Below are 17,500 nucleotides of genomic sequence, written 5' to 3' on the forward strand. Positions count from 1 at the left end.
TGGCCGCCATGTTGCCGCCTCATGAGGCACCGCCTCAGCCCGGCCCCAGGGCGGGTTAGGTTTGTCTCCTTCCCGGTCCTGCTGCTCTTTCTTCGTCCCTGTTCGCGTCCTGGTGCTCCTGAGGTGTGTTCGTCCCGCTTTGCTTCGTCTCGAGTGGTGGCGAAATGTCTATGTTGAAATAAGAAAGGCCCACTTGAATAAACTAAATCAGCAGTTTCAGCTGTCGGTAATTGTGAAAAACGCCAATTACTTGTTTTTTTAAAATTTTTAAAGTTTAATGATAATAAAATGGTTATAAAAATAGCAATATAATTAGAGTAATAATAATTTGGACAATTTGGATTGGGACAATATGAGACAATAAAAACAAAGAGTTACAGACGTCTGGGTACCTTTTCTCGGCTGCATCAGCCCAAAAAGGACACACATTAACAGAGGATTAACCCTTAAAAACAATAGCCTGTTGCATATTCATACATCTCGTCCATGATGCATAAATTCCATTCAAACACAGGATTCTGTCTGGTCAGTGTCAGCTTCTTCCTCTGAATCCTAAATGGTGTCTTCATGGCTGAGCAAGGCAGGAAGAAGTTGGTTTCTCCTGATAATGGGGCAAAAAATTCTCTTTCTCTGAAAGATTCAGGTGTCCTGTGGCTGCTATCTCGCTGTGAGTCCTTTCATTAAAAAAAGTCGCTTACGTAGCATAGTTTCTATTTTAACATTATGTTATAACCTAAAACTATATTTAACCCATTACTTAAGAAAATTAATACAGCATTACTTTCTAACATAACATATAATATTCACTTTAATATTTATGAAAAGCCAATCATAAAATACACATTTTTCACAGTAATAATCAGACAGTCTTTTAGCAGTAGTTTTATACTCAATAATAGCCAGAGATTTCTGTGTGTGGGATATTCTTATCAATTAAGAAGTAGGGATGTTGGTTAGAGCATGGTGCTGATAACTCACCATGGGTTTGATCCCCATATGGGGCACTCTCTTAAAAGTTGGACTGATCATCCTTGTGGGTCTCTTCCAACTCAGAATATTTTGTATCCTTCTGTATCTTCTGGGTGAGGATCTGTATGAAGTTGTGTGCAAGACTCTATTCTCAGCACACTATTTCTTAGACCAGCTACTTTGTGGTAGATCAGTGAAGGTGCTAAGAGTTAATCAGTGAAAAAAAGAATGCTGTGAGAGGTAAAATGTAAGGGGTTAGGGATGAAATGATGCATTCAGGTATTCCTATTCTTCAATGCTGTTTGCAAGGCTAAGTAGAAGATAAGGATATTTATCACTTCTGCTGATTTAAACTTTTGTTTTTATGCAGATCGCTTTTGCTAGCAGTGCAGAACGCAGTGTCCTCATTGCAGTTGCAGGTGGAGTGTGGGGTTGTGACATGAGATCTGCTTTGGCCAAAGCCCTTCCTTCACTGCAGCGTTTCACAGAATCATGGAATGGTTTGGGTTGGAAAAGACTTCAAAGCTCATCCAGTACTATCCCAGGCTGCTCCAAGCCCCATCCATCCTGACCTTGGATAATTCCAGGGACCCAGGGGCAGCCACAGCTTCTCTGGGCCCCCTGTGCCAGGGCCTCACCATCCTCACAGGGAAGAATTTATTCCTAATCACTGAACTAGAATCCAGTATTTACTGGTGAGATTAAGCAAATTTAAGACAAAGTTAATGCCACAATAGTAATTTCTCTCCTTTAATCCAGCAGCAAGAGTTGCAGTTACAGACACACCACTTCCAGAGAGCCACTGCAAACACTGGGCTCATTGTACATTGTTATGTGAATGTATTTTTGTGGCTTTTACAGCAGACTTTGGACATGATGGAGTCTAAAACTGTGGGTTGTTTTACTCAAATGCCTTGCTTATGCAGACTAGAATATGATATCTCAGGAGATTTTAGTCACACAAAACATTTAAATCATATTTTAGATCACCAAGTTTCTCATCCCATAAAGCACAACCTAAATACAGTATTTTCAAACAGTTGCATCTGAGTCATGCCATAAATTATATATAGCCTACAACACTTTTGGTTTCAAGCTATGAAGAATCTACCATTCCTTTGGGTAATTTTTCCATGATTATCTGATCTTAAAATGCATGTCTTATCTCTTGAATTTGTGTAGCTCTTATCCCAAGTAGAGAACCTATTACAGCTTTTCCTGGAGGATTAGAGAGGTCTTTTTTATGAAAAATATTTTCTACTTGTAGTTGTATAATTATGCCTTTTAAAAATGGGTTTGGGAGTGATGTCCTAAAACCAATTAGTTCTTTTATCCCAAAACAGCATCAACTCCACTGATGTAATTCCTGGAGATATCTGATTAGTCCCTAGTTGCAACAGATGGTGATTCCAATACTTTCATCTGCAATATATTCTATTCCTTCACTGTTCTCACTGCCAAAAAAGGCTTTTCTTGTGCTTCATCTGAATTCCTGAGCTGCAGTCTCAGCCTGTTACTGCTTGGTTCACTCCTTGTGGACATGAGGATGAGTTTGTTCCACATTTCTTCTTAATTATTTGTCATGCTGTTGTGTTTCCTTCCATCTTCTCTCCACTGGATAAAATCATACTTCTCAGGCTACAAATCATTCTTGCAGTGTATTTCTAAAATCTTTCAACATTTTAATTCTGTGACTGTCAAGCTTTATGAGAGAGAGTGCAGCAGCACACAGAGGAAGCTGGGAAATTCCACAGCGTTCTAGAAGTCACTGTTATTAAGGAAATATAATCTCTGTACTCTTACTTACATTGCTTGCTCTTCATTACAATGTTTATTCACTCAATGCTGACATTCTGGGCATTTCCATTCTTCCTTCTCTCCCTGTCTCAACATCCTGGCTTCACTCCTGAGACCTGTTTGGCTCTCCACCACTTCCTTTTTGACTCAGCAGCAGTTTGCTCACTGCAGTGTTCTCAGAGATTCACAATCTAGCCTAAGAAGATCAGATTTTCATGGTAATTGAAAAATAATCCCTAGACTCATATAAACATCATATTCTTTCTCTTCCAAAACCTAAAGCAAACAGCTAATGTTATAGACCAGCTCATCTTACCCCTTTCCTACTAGGAAATGACACAAACATGATGAAAGGCTGGAAGGTTTCCTGCATAACAAAGAAGTCATTACCCACCATGTTTTTTTAATGTAATATTGCCTTTAGTTGGGGTTTGGTAAACATACACACAGAAACCAGAAAATTATCACTATTGTGATATTCATATTTTTAGCTGCCCTCAGTAAAAATATGAGTATCATATTTTTTATGTGATCTTTGTTGGAGCAGGCAATCCCCAGAGATCTCTTCTGACCACAATGGTTCTGTGATACAAAGGCATCACTGTACATTTTTTCTTCTCCTTAAATTTAATGGCCTGACAAGTTGAACAAACACTGCATTATATACACTAATAGCAGCCACAACATACTTAAAGTTCCTTGATGCACAAAAAAAAAAAAAAGAGGAAAGCCCATTTTTAAATTGCATAGAAATGTAAAAAGCAAACTTCTCTATCTATAAACAAAGTCAATTTCAGATCAAACGTGCAAAAGATGCTGACTGCTCTTAAAGACACAGTATTATCTTTATTAAATGAATAATCCATTGGTGATTATGGATAATGAAGTTATGGTTTATGAATGAAATTAGTACTTCATTTTATCAAAGAACAACACAAAATTAACATCAGAATTTCACTACCTCTAAGACAAGACAAGAAATCACTTAAGTGTATGCATGAAAATGACTGTTATGAGAAGAAATAATCTGCTTCTTAATGGACTAATGTGTAGTGAAATGTAGTCAAGCAATTTGCTCAGTATTTAGGGAAAATTTCACTTTGCCTCATTCTTTTCCATGCCAGAATCCAGTAAATCTCCATGCTTTGTGCATGACAGCATCTGAAACACTTCAGCAATTACCTTTAGCCTGAAGCCAGCACATGTCTAAATTGAAAAAAACCAAGCCTTCATTTAATATTTAAAAAAAATAAACAATAAACACATTTCAAGTTTGTCTTAGGAGATACTTTAAATCATAATCTTCCCACTGCTGTAACAAAAATGCTTCCCAGTGTGAGTAACAATCAGGTTCATGACACCTGAATGTACCTAAGTCTATGTGACCTGATGGGATACCTCCCAAAGCCTGAGGGATTTGTCTGCTGTAGTTGCCAAGCCTCTCTCTAATTATTTGAAAAGTCCTGGTGAAGTCCCAGCTAACTGGGAAAAGGGAAACATTTTTCCCCATCCTTAAAGAGGGTGGAAAGGAGGCTGCTGGAACTCCTACCCTGTCAGCCTTCCCTGTGGGCCTGGGGAGATCACAGAACAGATCCTCCTGGAAGCTGCAGTGAGGCACACAGAGGACAGGGAGGTGACTCAGGACAGCCAGCATGGCTTCACCAAGGGCAAGCCCTGCCTTGTGGCATTCAAATTCTCTGGAAAAATCCCTTCGCTCAGGATTTGTCTCCTAGGAAGCTGAGAAACTTCAGAAAAAAAGAAACAATTCTTATTTCATTTTTTTCTCTTCTGTTTTGCTCATGTAGAATGTGTTTAGAGATTGTTTACTTACAGGTGATTGTTTCATTGGATTCTAAGTCAGTTGTTTTTACTCATTGGCCAATCAGTGTCAAGCTGTGTCGAGACTCTAGAAAGGGTCATGAGTTTTCATTATTAGCTTTTTAGCATTGTGTAAATATCCTTTCTGTATTCTTTAGTATGGTTTAGTATAGTATTCTTTAACATAGTATCATAAAATAATAAATGAGCCTTCTGAGAACATGGAGTCAGATTCATCATTCCTTCCTTCATCAGGGCACCCTGCAGATACAATACTGCCTGACCACCCCAGTGGCTTTCTGTGATGGAGTGACCACATTAGTGGACAAGGGAAGGGCTCTGGATGTCATTTCTGTAAAGCCATTGACATGGTCCCCACAACATTCTTTTCTCTGTTATGCCTCAGGTTTTAGCTTTTATATTTTCCAGATTCTGTGCTGCTTTAGAGTGTAGTTCTGAGCTTCACTTCAGGGGATGGTGAGCTCTCTTCACAGAGCAGGGAGACAAAACAATTCCTTCTCTTAACTGGGGACAAGGACAAATGATCCAAATCTCAGGCCCAAGAGCACAAACAACGTGGACTGAAGAGAGAAAAACAAGAAGGATGGGACTGCATGGGCTAAAGCTGGAATTGGACAATTAGCTCCAATATGCAAATGTAGCAGAACTTATAAAAGTGAGACATCCCATGACTGGGCATCCATTTTTTGTGACCATTTTGGATTCACCTGGGGTGTAGCTCTGGCTGGGCTGTTGTGCTGCCCAAGGTGGATCCATTGAGGCCTCCTAATAAATCCCTACTTTATTCTTTAGCTCCATCTAACCTCTGTTCTAGGGCAGCCTTGGCAAGGCATCATCTGAACTGGAGAGAGATGGATTCAGTGAGTGGAGTGTTTGGTGAATAAGGAATTGTGGTTTCACCCCAGCCAACAGCCAAAGCCCCTCAGAGCCACTCGTTCACTCCCCCACCAGCAGGATCAGGGAGAGAATCAGAAGGATAAAAGCTGGGTTGAGTTAAAGACAGTCTAACATGGAAAGCAAAAGCCATGCACACAAGCAAGGAAAACCAAAGCATTAATTCCCTGCTTCCCATGGCTGGCCAGGTGTTCAGCCATCTCCAAGAGAGAGGGGCCCCATCATGTGGAACAGTGACTTGGGAAGACAAATGCCAACACTCTGAATGTTCCCCCCTTCCTCCTTCTTCCCTCACTTTTTCCTGAGCATGATGTCACATGGGCTGAAGTATCCCTTATCGCCGGCTGGGGGCTATGTGCAAATCGTGGATGGGATGGGACTGCTAGGAACGTGCCTTGAGATGTTTTATTTTCCAGCATCAGCCTCATTACATGATTATGACAATGGGAAGATGCCAGCAGCTCATGTCCCAGGCAGCAGACCAAGAACTTCATGTTACAATTTACTTTAAAAGTTTTTTGACCAATCACATGAAGCAAAAGCACATTGACAGTAGTTCCATCCAACCACTATAAGCACACGTACCTTTGGTTAAACAATGCTTGCTTATTCTGAATACAATACCTGCTTGTAAGCCTTAAAACACAATGCACAGAGCTCCATTATCAAGCTTAGAACTTCCTAATATCTTGTTAGATAAACTTTTCTGCAGCTTAGGGAGTTATTCTAGACAAGTGTTAATACACAGACCATTATTCTATTTGTCCTTACTTTTCTACTTCTTACATAATTTTTCTGCTGACCTATCTCATGGCTACTGCTTAGCTCTAACCACAGTCCTGCTGTCTCTGAGGCCTGCCTTTTGCAGCTCTCCCAAAACCCTCTTGATTTTTAAGGATTCCTACAGCCCTTCGGCCAGTTTGGGTCACCTGTCCTGGCTGTGTCTCCTCCCAACCTCCCATGCATCCCCAGCCTCTTTTGCCAGTGCGGCAATATGAAAAGCAGGCTCTGTGTAAGCCTTGCACAGCAATCACAAAAACATCTCCATTTTAGTTTTTTTACAAGTTGCACTCTTGACATGTTGAAGTTTAGACTTTAATCATACAGGGAGGTACATTAAGAAATAGATGTGAAACTAAATATCTCAACCTTTGCTGGCCTCTTGGTGTTTCTCATTTCATGGTTGTGTTTGGAGGCCATGCAATAGAAGGGGAGACTTCATAAACTGTGTTAACGAGACTACATCAGGAATGCTGGAAACCTTTCAGAGGCTGTAACAGCAGTACTTTGCTCTTAGCATCTGACTCTAGAGAAATGTAAAATGCTTCAAAAATACTAATCCTGTTTTTCAGAACACAAAGAAGAAACAGATGGAATAACTCGAACTTCAGGCACTGAGATCATTTTCAGACTTCTTCAGTGTACATTAGGTCATTAGGCAGAAAGCTATTTTGTGTAACAATGCCTTTAATGTGTACTTACCATAAAAGCTATTTCCTGTTGTTCTGTAAAGTCAATTAGCTATTTACCAAATACCAAATTTCATGTCTGTCGATTTCTTATTTCATTGTGCAGCATGAGAAAAGGGAAATGGCAATCATGCAAATTATTGTCTAGATAAATACAGCATGTCCTTTAGACTCTTAGATTCTTTTCTAGGAAAGATTGAGTTGCACATTTTGTTTATCTCACAGATAATTTGCCAAAGCCCCTCTTTTCTGGACTTGTGCCTTTGGAGATTTTGTATGCTATTTTCTCTGTGTATTGTTTTGGTTTTACTGTGTATGTAATATTTAGTAATTCTGTGTTCAAGTGTAACAAAGCAGATGTATTTCTGTATTTTCCCATCCTTTTTTTTTCCCCCCTGATGTTCCCTATTACTTTTGTTCTTGTTCCAGGGTTATGATGTTTTATAAGACATTCCAGGAATCTCCTCTACATCTTGAAATTAGTCACCCTTGAAATTAAGGGGAATCCTGAAGCTTCTGGCCAGCAGCTGAATTAGTTCAGCCCACAAAGGATACATTTGAGTTTGCATTGTAACAAATGTGTGTGCATTACTAAGAGATCACTCTTAATGTGATATTCCAGAGGTTATAGTGCTTCCCAAATTGTGGGCTCTGCATTCCCTGTGTGCCAGTTTCAGTTACAGACAGGAAGGAGGATTGCAAACTCTCTGAAGCTGCAGCCAGAGTAAACAGAAATCTCTGCAGATAATTTTCATTGCAAGTGTCTCCAATGCAAACCCTTGAATTACCAAGGAGTATTTAAACATAAATTTGTAATAAATATAATTTATGAGCTGTTAGCATCAGAGTTAGCAACTTTTACACTTGATGCCTAAAGAGGCTACCTAGAACAGAGGCTAGACAGAGTTAAAGGAGTAAAGTAGGGATTTATAAAAGGCCTTCAAAGGATACACCTTGGGTAGGACAAGAGCCTGTCCATGGCTCTACCTAAGATGGACCCAAGATGGACTCTGAGTCATGAGTTTTTACACTTTTATAAGTTTTGGTCCATTTCCATATTGGGGTTGATTGTCCAATTACAGCTCCAGGTTATGCTGTCCCATCCTCCCAGTTTGCTCTCCTCAATTCACTTTTGTTTTTACTTTTTGGGCCTGAAGCTTCAACGGTGTCCTTGGTTCTGGGACTGGAAAAGGATTGTTTTGTCTGACTACACTGTGAGGAGAACTTGCTAACACTTGATATGAAGTTCAGAGTTATATACCAATGCAGTACAGAATCTGGAAAATATGAAAGCTAAAACTTAAGGTACCACACTGCTCAAGATCTGTGTTATAACAAATTATTGCCCTATGAAAATCAGCTGTGAATTCCTTGTCTACATAAAGCAAGGTGGGGATGCAAAAACAAAGGTCTACTGACACCATCAGACACCAATGATTTTGTATTTGAGTATTTGAGAAGGCCACGGGTGCTCACAAGCTGTTTTGGTAGGAAATGATCCATCCTGTTAAATACTGGTGCCATTTTACTGGTCTGCATTGACTAGTTTTAACTTCAACTTGAAAAGCCATCCAATATTAAAGCTCTCATTCATCTGCAAGTCTTTATGATTTTCTGTTGAGAAATTCTGTCTGTCACAAAATCACTTGTTCAGGTTTACAGCATTTAAACAGTTCCTCCTCTTTAATGCAGCTTTCTGATTTTTACCTTTAAAGTTACTTGGAAATATTTTTTCCTTGCATTTTGTAAGGAGACAAAAATAACAACTGATTTTTGTTAATAAAAGCTTTTTACTATGATTATGATTTGTGTTTATTTTCATTATGCCCAAAAAAGACAACTTCTATTCCTGTGGTGGATCTATCTTTAACAAAACTCAGAATCTGCCTGTGCTTGCTCTGACTTGATTTCCATTCCCTGCTCTCCAGAGTCTGAGATTTTGCTTTCAGGAGACTATTTTGGTGTCTGTGTTCACACCTCTTTGCTTTTATGTGCACAGCTGAATTTTCTGTGTTTTGAGGGGTTTTCTGTGTGAAGAGTGATTTCCATTTGCTGATTCTAATGGAGATCATTGGCATTGTTGTGTTTGTCTCAGACTCACTTGTGGTTGGTGCTGGCTAATGGACAGTGAACCATAACCATAAACTCATAACCATAAACTGTAATTAACAGTTGTGATTTGCCTCTGTGAGAATCTTGACCTAAATTAAAACACTCAAAATGATACTTTATATCAAATTTAATAGCATTCTTTGTCAATGGATGACATGATCTAGTTATGGATTGTATGATTTTGTTTTGCAGGAGCCATTTCTTCAAAATATGAAATATGTTTCTCAGGCTTTATTAGTTTTCCTTCCAGCTGTTATGGTCAAAGTTACTGGATGTTTTTAACTTGCAAGTGAAGGAATGTTGATTTCTCCATTAAATCTTCGGTAAATGTATTTATTTTGTCTCTGTAAAACACTTCTTTACTCAAACTTTCTGTGCTTGTATGAATCATACAAAGAGACTCTTGGAAAGGTCAGTGCACACATTTCAGGATTAGGTTTACAGGTACATCAACTGATGGCAATGATTTTTTTGTTTGAAATTTTTGTTCCATTCCCTCTGTTATCCATCTGGGATCTTGTGTCCAGCTTTTGATTTTAGCCAATTTGAGACAGAGTATCTTAATAATACAGATATATCTTGGAGGATAATGTAGTGATAAAGAGATTTTTGATGATCTGAATTTCAGGTGTCCCATGGTCAGCAAGCTATTGAGGGAAAGTCTCAAACACACAGGAAAAATGATGGAGGTGGCTGGATGGAACCTAAGGATGAGAGGGTCATGCAGTGTGCATGAGCTGTCAGATGCCTTGAAATCTTTCATGACTGCATTTCTGATCCATAATTTAAAGTAGCAACTAATGTTTAGAGTTATGGCACAGTTACAAGATACATTTAATTATGCAAAAATCTGGTTTATTCAGCTCTTGACATCTGTACGCTCTTAGTCATTAAGCTAATGGTAGTGTGCTAATGCTACCAACAAGAAATATTTGTCTTGTGCTCTGGCAATAAAAAGGAACAAGAAAAGTGCTGTACTTTGCAGTTAATGGAGGAAACAGATCCACGTCAAGAGCATGGTGAATAAATTAACAGTAATTTCTGTAATGAATTTAATTTTAGTAACTTATATGACAAACATTATCTTTTTGTTGTTAAACGTCAGCTTTTTTATTTCCTCAATTTTCCTCCTCCTATTTCCACAGGAATAATGAATGAAAAAGGGAAGAAGAGAGTGTTGTTACTCTGAGGCTGGTTTTCTGCCCTCTCCCACTGTAAGAAACTGTCTTCCTAATGGGAGAAAGGAAATTTTCCACTGTAGCACAAGAGAAGTAACTTGTCTGAGTGTTTTGTGGTTAGCTGCAAGTCCTAAGCTGCTGCAGATAAAAAAATCTTCTTCTCTGAGCTCTCACTTTTTGGATTTTAAACATTACAGTGTCCAGAAGGAGTGGAATCCTTTTTGCTGTGCTGAGGTCTGTGTTGATCCCCTGTGCCCCATTTTTCACAGGGCCAGATGGATGGAGAAGATACAGCAGAATAAATACATGCAGGTAGGGATCTTTATTGCATTTAGTGGTACAGCACTGTAAATGTAGTACCTTTTATAGAGTGATGCTTGAGTGATCTTGAAAATTTTGCTCTCTTAATTGAACTTGTCTTGAGAACATAATCTTGCTTTCTAGAAAAGCAACTTACACTGGCACTTAAAATGTCCTGTTGCTGCTTGCACCACAGAACACTTGGAGTTTTATTTCTTTTAAAACTATCTGCAGTTGTACTTATCCAGAAAAGTGTTTAATCACTGTTTGTTTCTTTGCGTGCATTAGTGCTGCCTGGTTTTTAAGGACAGCGTAGTTCCTCCAGTAGAATTCTTCATGCAAAGCCCAGAGTAGCTCTCTAATCATCAGGAAAGATGATAGGAAAGATTTATATTCTACTTAATAAAGAAGAAAAGAAATTTCAGACAGTAATGGGTTCTGTTGATGTAATTAAGAGAAATAACTGTACTTACCATTAGGGCTTACCATGAATGTGGGTGTGTGTTACTGTCCAGTACTTGTTGCTAGCAGGCTTTATACATCACTTTTAAATAAATAAGTAATTTCAGATATGAGGATAAATGCTGTGATTTTCATTTTGCTCAGACAAGGTTTGTAGGTTTTATTGGAGGTTATGACATGATATTGAATGTATTTTGGGCTCTGGTCTTGTGTATTACAGATAGTATATTTGAATTTTAGATTTTGTCTGTACAAGATATAATGAACATATATCAGAGACTGGGAATAATAAAAAAGTGGAAATTAATGAACAAAAAATAGTAATACATACTCTAATTTCTAAACAAAAGGTTTTAATGAAAGATAAATTTTGTGCCAATATTTAATGCATGACTGCATGGTTAAAAGCTTAGAATGAAATGTGAGATAGGAAACCTTTTGCTTTCTTACCATTTTACACATATATTTCCAATTGAACAAAAATCCATCTTTGCTTTTAATAAATGTAACTATGATTTCAGCAGAAAGAAAATAATTAATTAATATTTAAGTGGTTATTCTTCAAAAGTATCACCCAAACACTTTTCCCTTTCTTACAGTGTTGTCAGTGAGAGCACAAAATTTCATTTACTGTTTTCAGAAATGCAACCAAGCTCCTCCCTCCATCCCTCCCACAGGCATCCCACTACAAAGAAAACTTTCTGCATGGGAGCTGGCTCAGGAGAAATGATGTTGTTGGGAATGGAAAGGTGAAGGTGAGAAAAACCAAGACTTTGTGTCTCCTTGGAGATAACAGCCAGCCAACATTACCTTCAGAAATCTGTGTGAAGGCTTGTCTAGTTTGAAGGGGATATTGTAAGTATTTCGTTTTTGCTAAGTATTTGTGTACTAGAGAAATCTCAATTGCTGATTATCTTAATTTAATTCTATGTCTAGTTGATCAAAATATTTGGGGATATATGTATACATGTGTGTGTCTGTATATAAATAAAATATGTGCAGACATGTTTCCAAGTATTAGATGTGGTTTTATTTTAGGTACAGGGAGCATCTATGTAAGAAAATCTGTCATGAATGTAAAACCACTACATTGCTGTGAACATGTAGCCCTTCCTATAATTAACATGTCTCAGTGAAACATTTTACTGAACATTGATATATTTGTCATATTAATTACTATTCATTATTGTCATATTAATTATTATCATATTAATTACTGACTGCTCTGTGTTGTTATATCACCTCATGCAGAGTATTCCTGAAATTTGCTTTATTATTATCAAATCTTATTTACACTGAACTTGACATGCTAAAATTTCTTTACCTACACAAGTCTGGAATGTTTTTCTCACAAAAATACTGGTGAGTGATTTTTTTTTCAGGATGTTTAAGTAATGCACAGTCTAGCCCATTGCATAGATTTCTGAATTTGGAAGTAATGAGTGAGTATATTATATTACATTATATTATATTATATTATATTATATTATATTATATTATATTGATATTGTGAATAACTTTGTCTCTTACATGTGTTAAAAAATCAAACCAAACAACACCAAAAAAAATCCCAAACAAACCCCCAGAAAACAAAAGAAAAACCCATGGAAAAACTGCACTGGTAGGAAAAAAATCCCCCAAAAACTGCATTGGTAGATATTTATCCAACCCATCCAAACATAAACTTTTCCTTGAGATGAGGTGATGAATGTGAAGTGGAGAATGGGGGACAAAGTTCTGGGTGGAAGAAATGGCCTTGTATTTTAGAAACAGCAGTTGTCTTCTAAATGTCCAAGTTGGATTTTAATAAGGACTAAAATCTGTTGGATCTGTTCACCATCACTGGCAGTTAAATAGACGAAAATCGTGATCAGAAACAGAATTTTTTTTCTGCTTATTGAAACTGAGTAGATGATAGCAGAAGCTTTTGGCAAGGTACAGAATAGAAAACAGGGAATTCCTGTCCTGTTTCATAAGGTATTGCTGTGAGCTCTGCTTTCTCTTTTTTTTTTTCTTATTTCAGGTGAAGAGGTGAACACACCTTTATTCTTTATCCTGTGTGAAAGACTATACTAAATGCACACTAAAACCAAACTACAGTTGGTTTACTCTTTATTTTTTTTCTAGATCCAGGTGCTCATAGGAAATATTCAATTGGTGGCCCTTGACAAGGGATTTGATTTGAATAATTTGACACTCAGAATTAGTTATAATCTATGCTAAAACTAGATTGAAACACAAATAGGGACATTTTTATATTTACATTCCTATTAATTTTCCTATTTTGAGAAACATCTCATAAATGCCTCTTACAGACTTTTATAGTATTTTACTGAGCAGTTTTATCAGTTTCAATTATACTTTTGGGGATTGTTGATATCTTATGGTCAATAGTTTGGTGGCTGCATTTAAAAGGAACTCTGTGCTTTTAGGGAGCTGAAAAGAGTTCTGAAATTCATACAAATGGAGCCAAATCAAGGAGTTGTATATAAGGCTTGAATTTGTATTTTGCTTTTCAATCCAAAAGTCTAAATTTGTTAGTTATCATCTCTACTGATTAGTCAGTACCCCAGCAAGCATTTTGTAATTCATGTCTCTAAAACATTGTATTAATAGACTCATTTTTTGGCATTGCTTTGCTATTCTAGAAAAACTCTTTATCTTAAGAAATTTTAGTAACAAATTGTACTTTAGTAGTGCCCAGTGTCTGTTTCACTTAATGACTATTTGTTCATCCCTTTCTAGTACCTTGCAGGTCATTTGTTCAATAAATTTCATCAGTATATCTGGAATTCCTTGGGTTTTGACATAAAAATATTCTGTGTCATTTTCACAGCATCCTTAAACCAACTAGATTAACCTCAAACAATGCCTAACTTTGTACATTGAATGCAATTCCTCTCAAGATGAGAAAACCAAGTCATTTCCACTTTAATTAAAAATGAAAATGTCTTAATGCATCCCTGATCCTGTGTGTTAATGCATCCCTGATCCTGTAGAAAGTGGTACTTCAGTAACTGAAGGTACCAGTGCATTTGTATCTGTTATTGATGGACTGGTCTCTGCTACAGGACCAGAGATATCAAAACCTGTTGTAGGATTTCCAACTCTTAATTTAATTTAAATGCAAATTTCTTTCATTTGCTATACTGGAAATTAGCAGATCAGTAGTCTTGCATGTGCCTCAGCAACATATTGACATAGTGCATATTGACCTACAATTTCTTTGCACTAGCTTGTAGTCACACACCCAAGTTGCTTCTCTCAGTTTCTAGAAAAAAGCTGGTGCTTATGCTACTACTAAGAAAACTTGTTCTGTATCTTCCCTCCCAGAATCAGTTACTAGGGAAGCTTTTGTGTCCCACACAAAAATTGAAATTATTTCTCAGAGTAATACTTTACCTCAGAGTCTTGCCTTAAAAATTCAATTAATTCAGCAGAATATGGTAGGTGGCTGAGTTTAGCTGAGCCTCAGGAATCCCAAGTTGTCACTCTGTCTTTTTAATATAAATTCAGTCCTTTGTATTAGAAGGATTTTTCAGTCTCATCTTCTTACCTTCCTTTTTCCTAACCCAAGTCACAATCTATAAATACTTGGCAGTTGATCAAAGGCCAGGAACTCTGTTGTTCCATGTGAGCACAGTGCATTTCTGGTACAGGTCTGCTGAAGAAATCCTCTCATGAATGTCCGTGGAAGTTTATCCAATTATGACTTCTGGTCACAGTTACTGAAGGGAATGTGTTGCATATTTTTGCTCTTGATCAATACTTGTGTCTCATTTTTTTTTAATTATTTTTTTATTCAGCTCTGAAATCCTTAGTACAAAACTGATATTTGCATTTGCTAAAACCATTTTCTTTGCTTAATTTATTTCAGCTGACGTAGTTCCCTAAAAGCCGAGTTTCTCTATTGTCCTTAAAACTACTTTGAAGATAAAATTGATCTTCTTAGAGTTATTGCAAATTAAAAAAAAAAGAACATCTTGATTTTCAATTTATCTTTTGAGCTTTCAATTGGAAATGGGTCTGTGTGGTTTGGCAAAGTAACAGTTCTTTGGTTATATACTTCCATTTTGTTACCATGGTAAATTCTAATCTCTGACTGCGGTTCCTGATCAGATCTGAACATGCTTGGAAGGTCCCAGAGGAGAAAAAAAAACCCTCCCAAGTCCCATAAACCCCAAAAAATCATTACACAATCATTTTTGCTTGCATATTCTTTTAAAATAAATATATCTGCATCTAAAGATGAGAGCTGTAATTGCAAGAGAATATTGATTCTCTAACATGGTCTACATGTGAGCTCACAAGGAGTAGCAGCACAGCTGGATCTCAGCAATCAAAAATGCAGAGTGTTTTAAAGACTTGGCAGTGACCAAAATTGTTTATTAAATGGAAGTAATTGGTTTTGACGTGAGTCACAAAGGACAAATCATTCTGTAACGGGTCAAAATTTTCTTCATCTTCTGTGGATGAGAACTGGTGTCATGTAAATTGCTGTCATCTACAGCAATGTTCTGTGGTAAATTTGGGCATTAGTAACTGAATACTTACAGTATTTGCCTTGTCACCTCAGTGCTTCTCACTGCCACCCTTCCCCTTTGTCAGGGGTTTAAACCTCAAGCAGAGTAATTGAAAATGCAACTGGATAAAGCCTTGAGCTGATTTTGGTGTTGGCCTTGCTGTGGAAGGGATGGATCTGATGAGCCTTAAAGATGGGACATGTGGAACTAAGTTCTGTTTTCAGAAAGTACAGAGGAGCAGTCGCTGAGGTGCAAGGCTGCTGATACTTTAATTTACAGTGAGAAACAATTAGATGATTGTCAGAGTTGTGATAGAGGCGTGATCTTGATGCTTCCAAGCTGGAAAAGCAAAGGAAAAAAAGTATCTCTTCTGTAACCTGAATCATACATGGTGGATCCAGATGAAGTAGTTGATTTTATTTGGTCTGGTTTTCATTACTCATTCTTCTGAATCCATGTATTCTAGTTGGTTTTGCCTTATATCTTGGGTGCCTCATATATATCCTGATTTGCCTTTCATCATGGGTGCCTCACAGCAGGACCAGCTGCTCAGAAGAGGTGATTGTCCTGCTGTGTCCATTGTTGGTGTGGCCTCATCTGGAGCACTGTGGGCACTTCTGGGCCCTGCAATTTAGGAAGGATGAGAAGGTCCTTGAGTGTGTCCAGTGTTGGTGTGGCCTCATCTGGAGCACTGTGGGCACTTCTGGGCCCTGCAATTTAGGAAGGATGAGAAGGTCCCTGAGTGCGTCCAGAGGAGGGCGCCAAAGCTGGTGGAAGGGCTGGAAGGAATGCCCTGCAAGGAGCTGGTGAGGGCTTTGGGCTTGTCTGCTTCTGGGAAAAGGAGGCTGAGGGGTGACCTCATGGCTGTCAGCGACTTCATCTACAGCTTCCTGAGAAGGGGAAGTGGAGAATGAGGTGCTGAGCTCTTCTCCCTGGGATCCAGTGATAGGACATGTGGGAATGGTCCAAAGCCACACTGCAGGGGGTTTACATAGGACATGAGGAAACATTCCTTTGCCAAAAGGGTGGTCAAACACTGGAACAGGCTTCCTGTCAGCTCCTTCTTAAACACTGACAAGCCTGGGGCATCAACCATCCAGATGGTTGATGCCCCAGGCTTGTCAGTGTTTAAGAGGCACTTGGGCAATGCCCAAGACCTTTCAATGGTCAGCCCTGAACTGGTCAGCAGTTGGGCTGGATGGTCATTGTAGATTCTTTTCAATTTAAATAGTCTATTCATATTCTATTTTATTATATTTTGACATGGTGTTTCAGACAAGTAAAAAATAATTTATCTAATAGATATTAAAGCAGTGTGTTATTTCTGGTATTCTGTAATTGTCAAGAGCTTTCTTTCTTAAGTTACCTCTAGTACTGGAAACAAACAGTCAGAAGGAAAAATGGATCCCTTGTTTTGGCCATCAGAAGCTAACAGGTTTCGACGATTCACCCCCGAGTCCTTGGCAGCAATCGAGGAAAGGATTGCCAACAAAAAAAAGGAGCAAGTCAAAGTTAAAGAGAAGGCTAAGGAGACTAAGGAGCAAGGAGTTGAAGAAGATAAACTTACTCCTCAGCTTGACCTGAAAATCTGCAAAACGTTGCCATCTCTGTATGGGGACATTCCTGCAGAGCTGGTTGGGGAACCCTTGGAGGATTTTGATCCATACTACAGTGATCACAAGGTTAAAACTTCCCAAAGCTTTTTTTTTTTTTTTTTAATTTTTGCCTGCTGAGCTCTTAAGGGATAGTAAAAGCTCTGTTCAGGAGGTGCTGGGGTTTGATTGCTCTGTAGACAGAGCTTTGAACATTACTGACAGCTTTTGGGGGGGAGTTCTAAGATATGTTCTGCATCATGGAATGAAGAGGTATTTTAAATTCCAGTCAAGAATCAAAGTTAATTATGAAAACATGATATGTTAATGGTGCACTTTAATAGTAAATATATTCTGGGATTAGT

General features: G+C 38.1%; 1 protein-coding gene across 1 annotated transcript in view; it reads left to right on the plus strand.

The window, feature by feature from the left end:
- The first annotated feature begins 16,943 nt into the window (after positions 1–16,943).
- LOC118684053 (sodium channel protein type 5 subunit alpha-like) overlaps positions 16,944–17,500 on the plus strand; it is a 32,336-nt gene continuing 31,779 nt past the window's right edge. Inside the window, exon 1 of the mRNA XM_036378735.1 lies at positions 16,944–17,225. Within this exon, the coding sequence (XP_036234628.1) occupies positions 16,944–17,225 (282 nt within the window). The remainder of the gene's footprint in view (positions 17,226–17,500) is intronic.

The sequence above is a fragment of the Molothrus ater genome, chromosome 1 (assembly GCF_012460135.2).
Source record: "Molothrus ater isolate BHLD 08-10-18 breed brown headed cowbird chromosome 1, BPBGC_Mater_1.1, whole genome shotgun sequence".
Lineage (NCBI taxonomy): Eukaryota > Metazoa > Chordata > Aves > Passeriformes > Icteridae > Molothrus > Molothrus ater.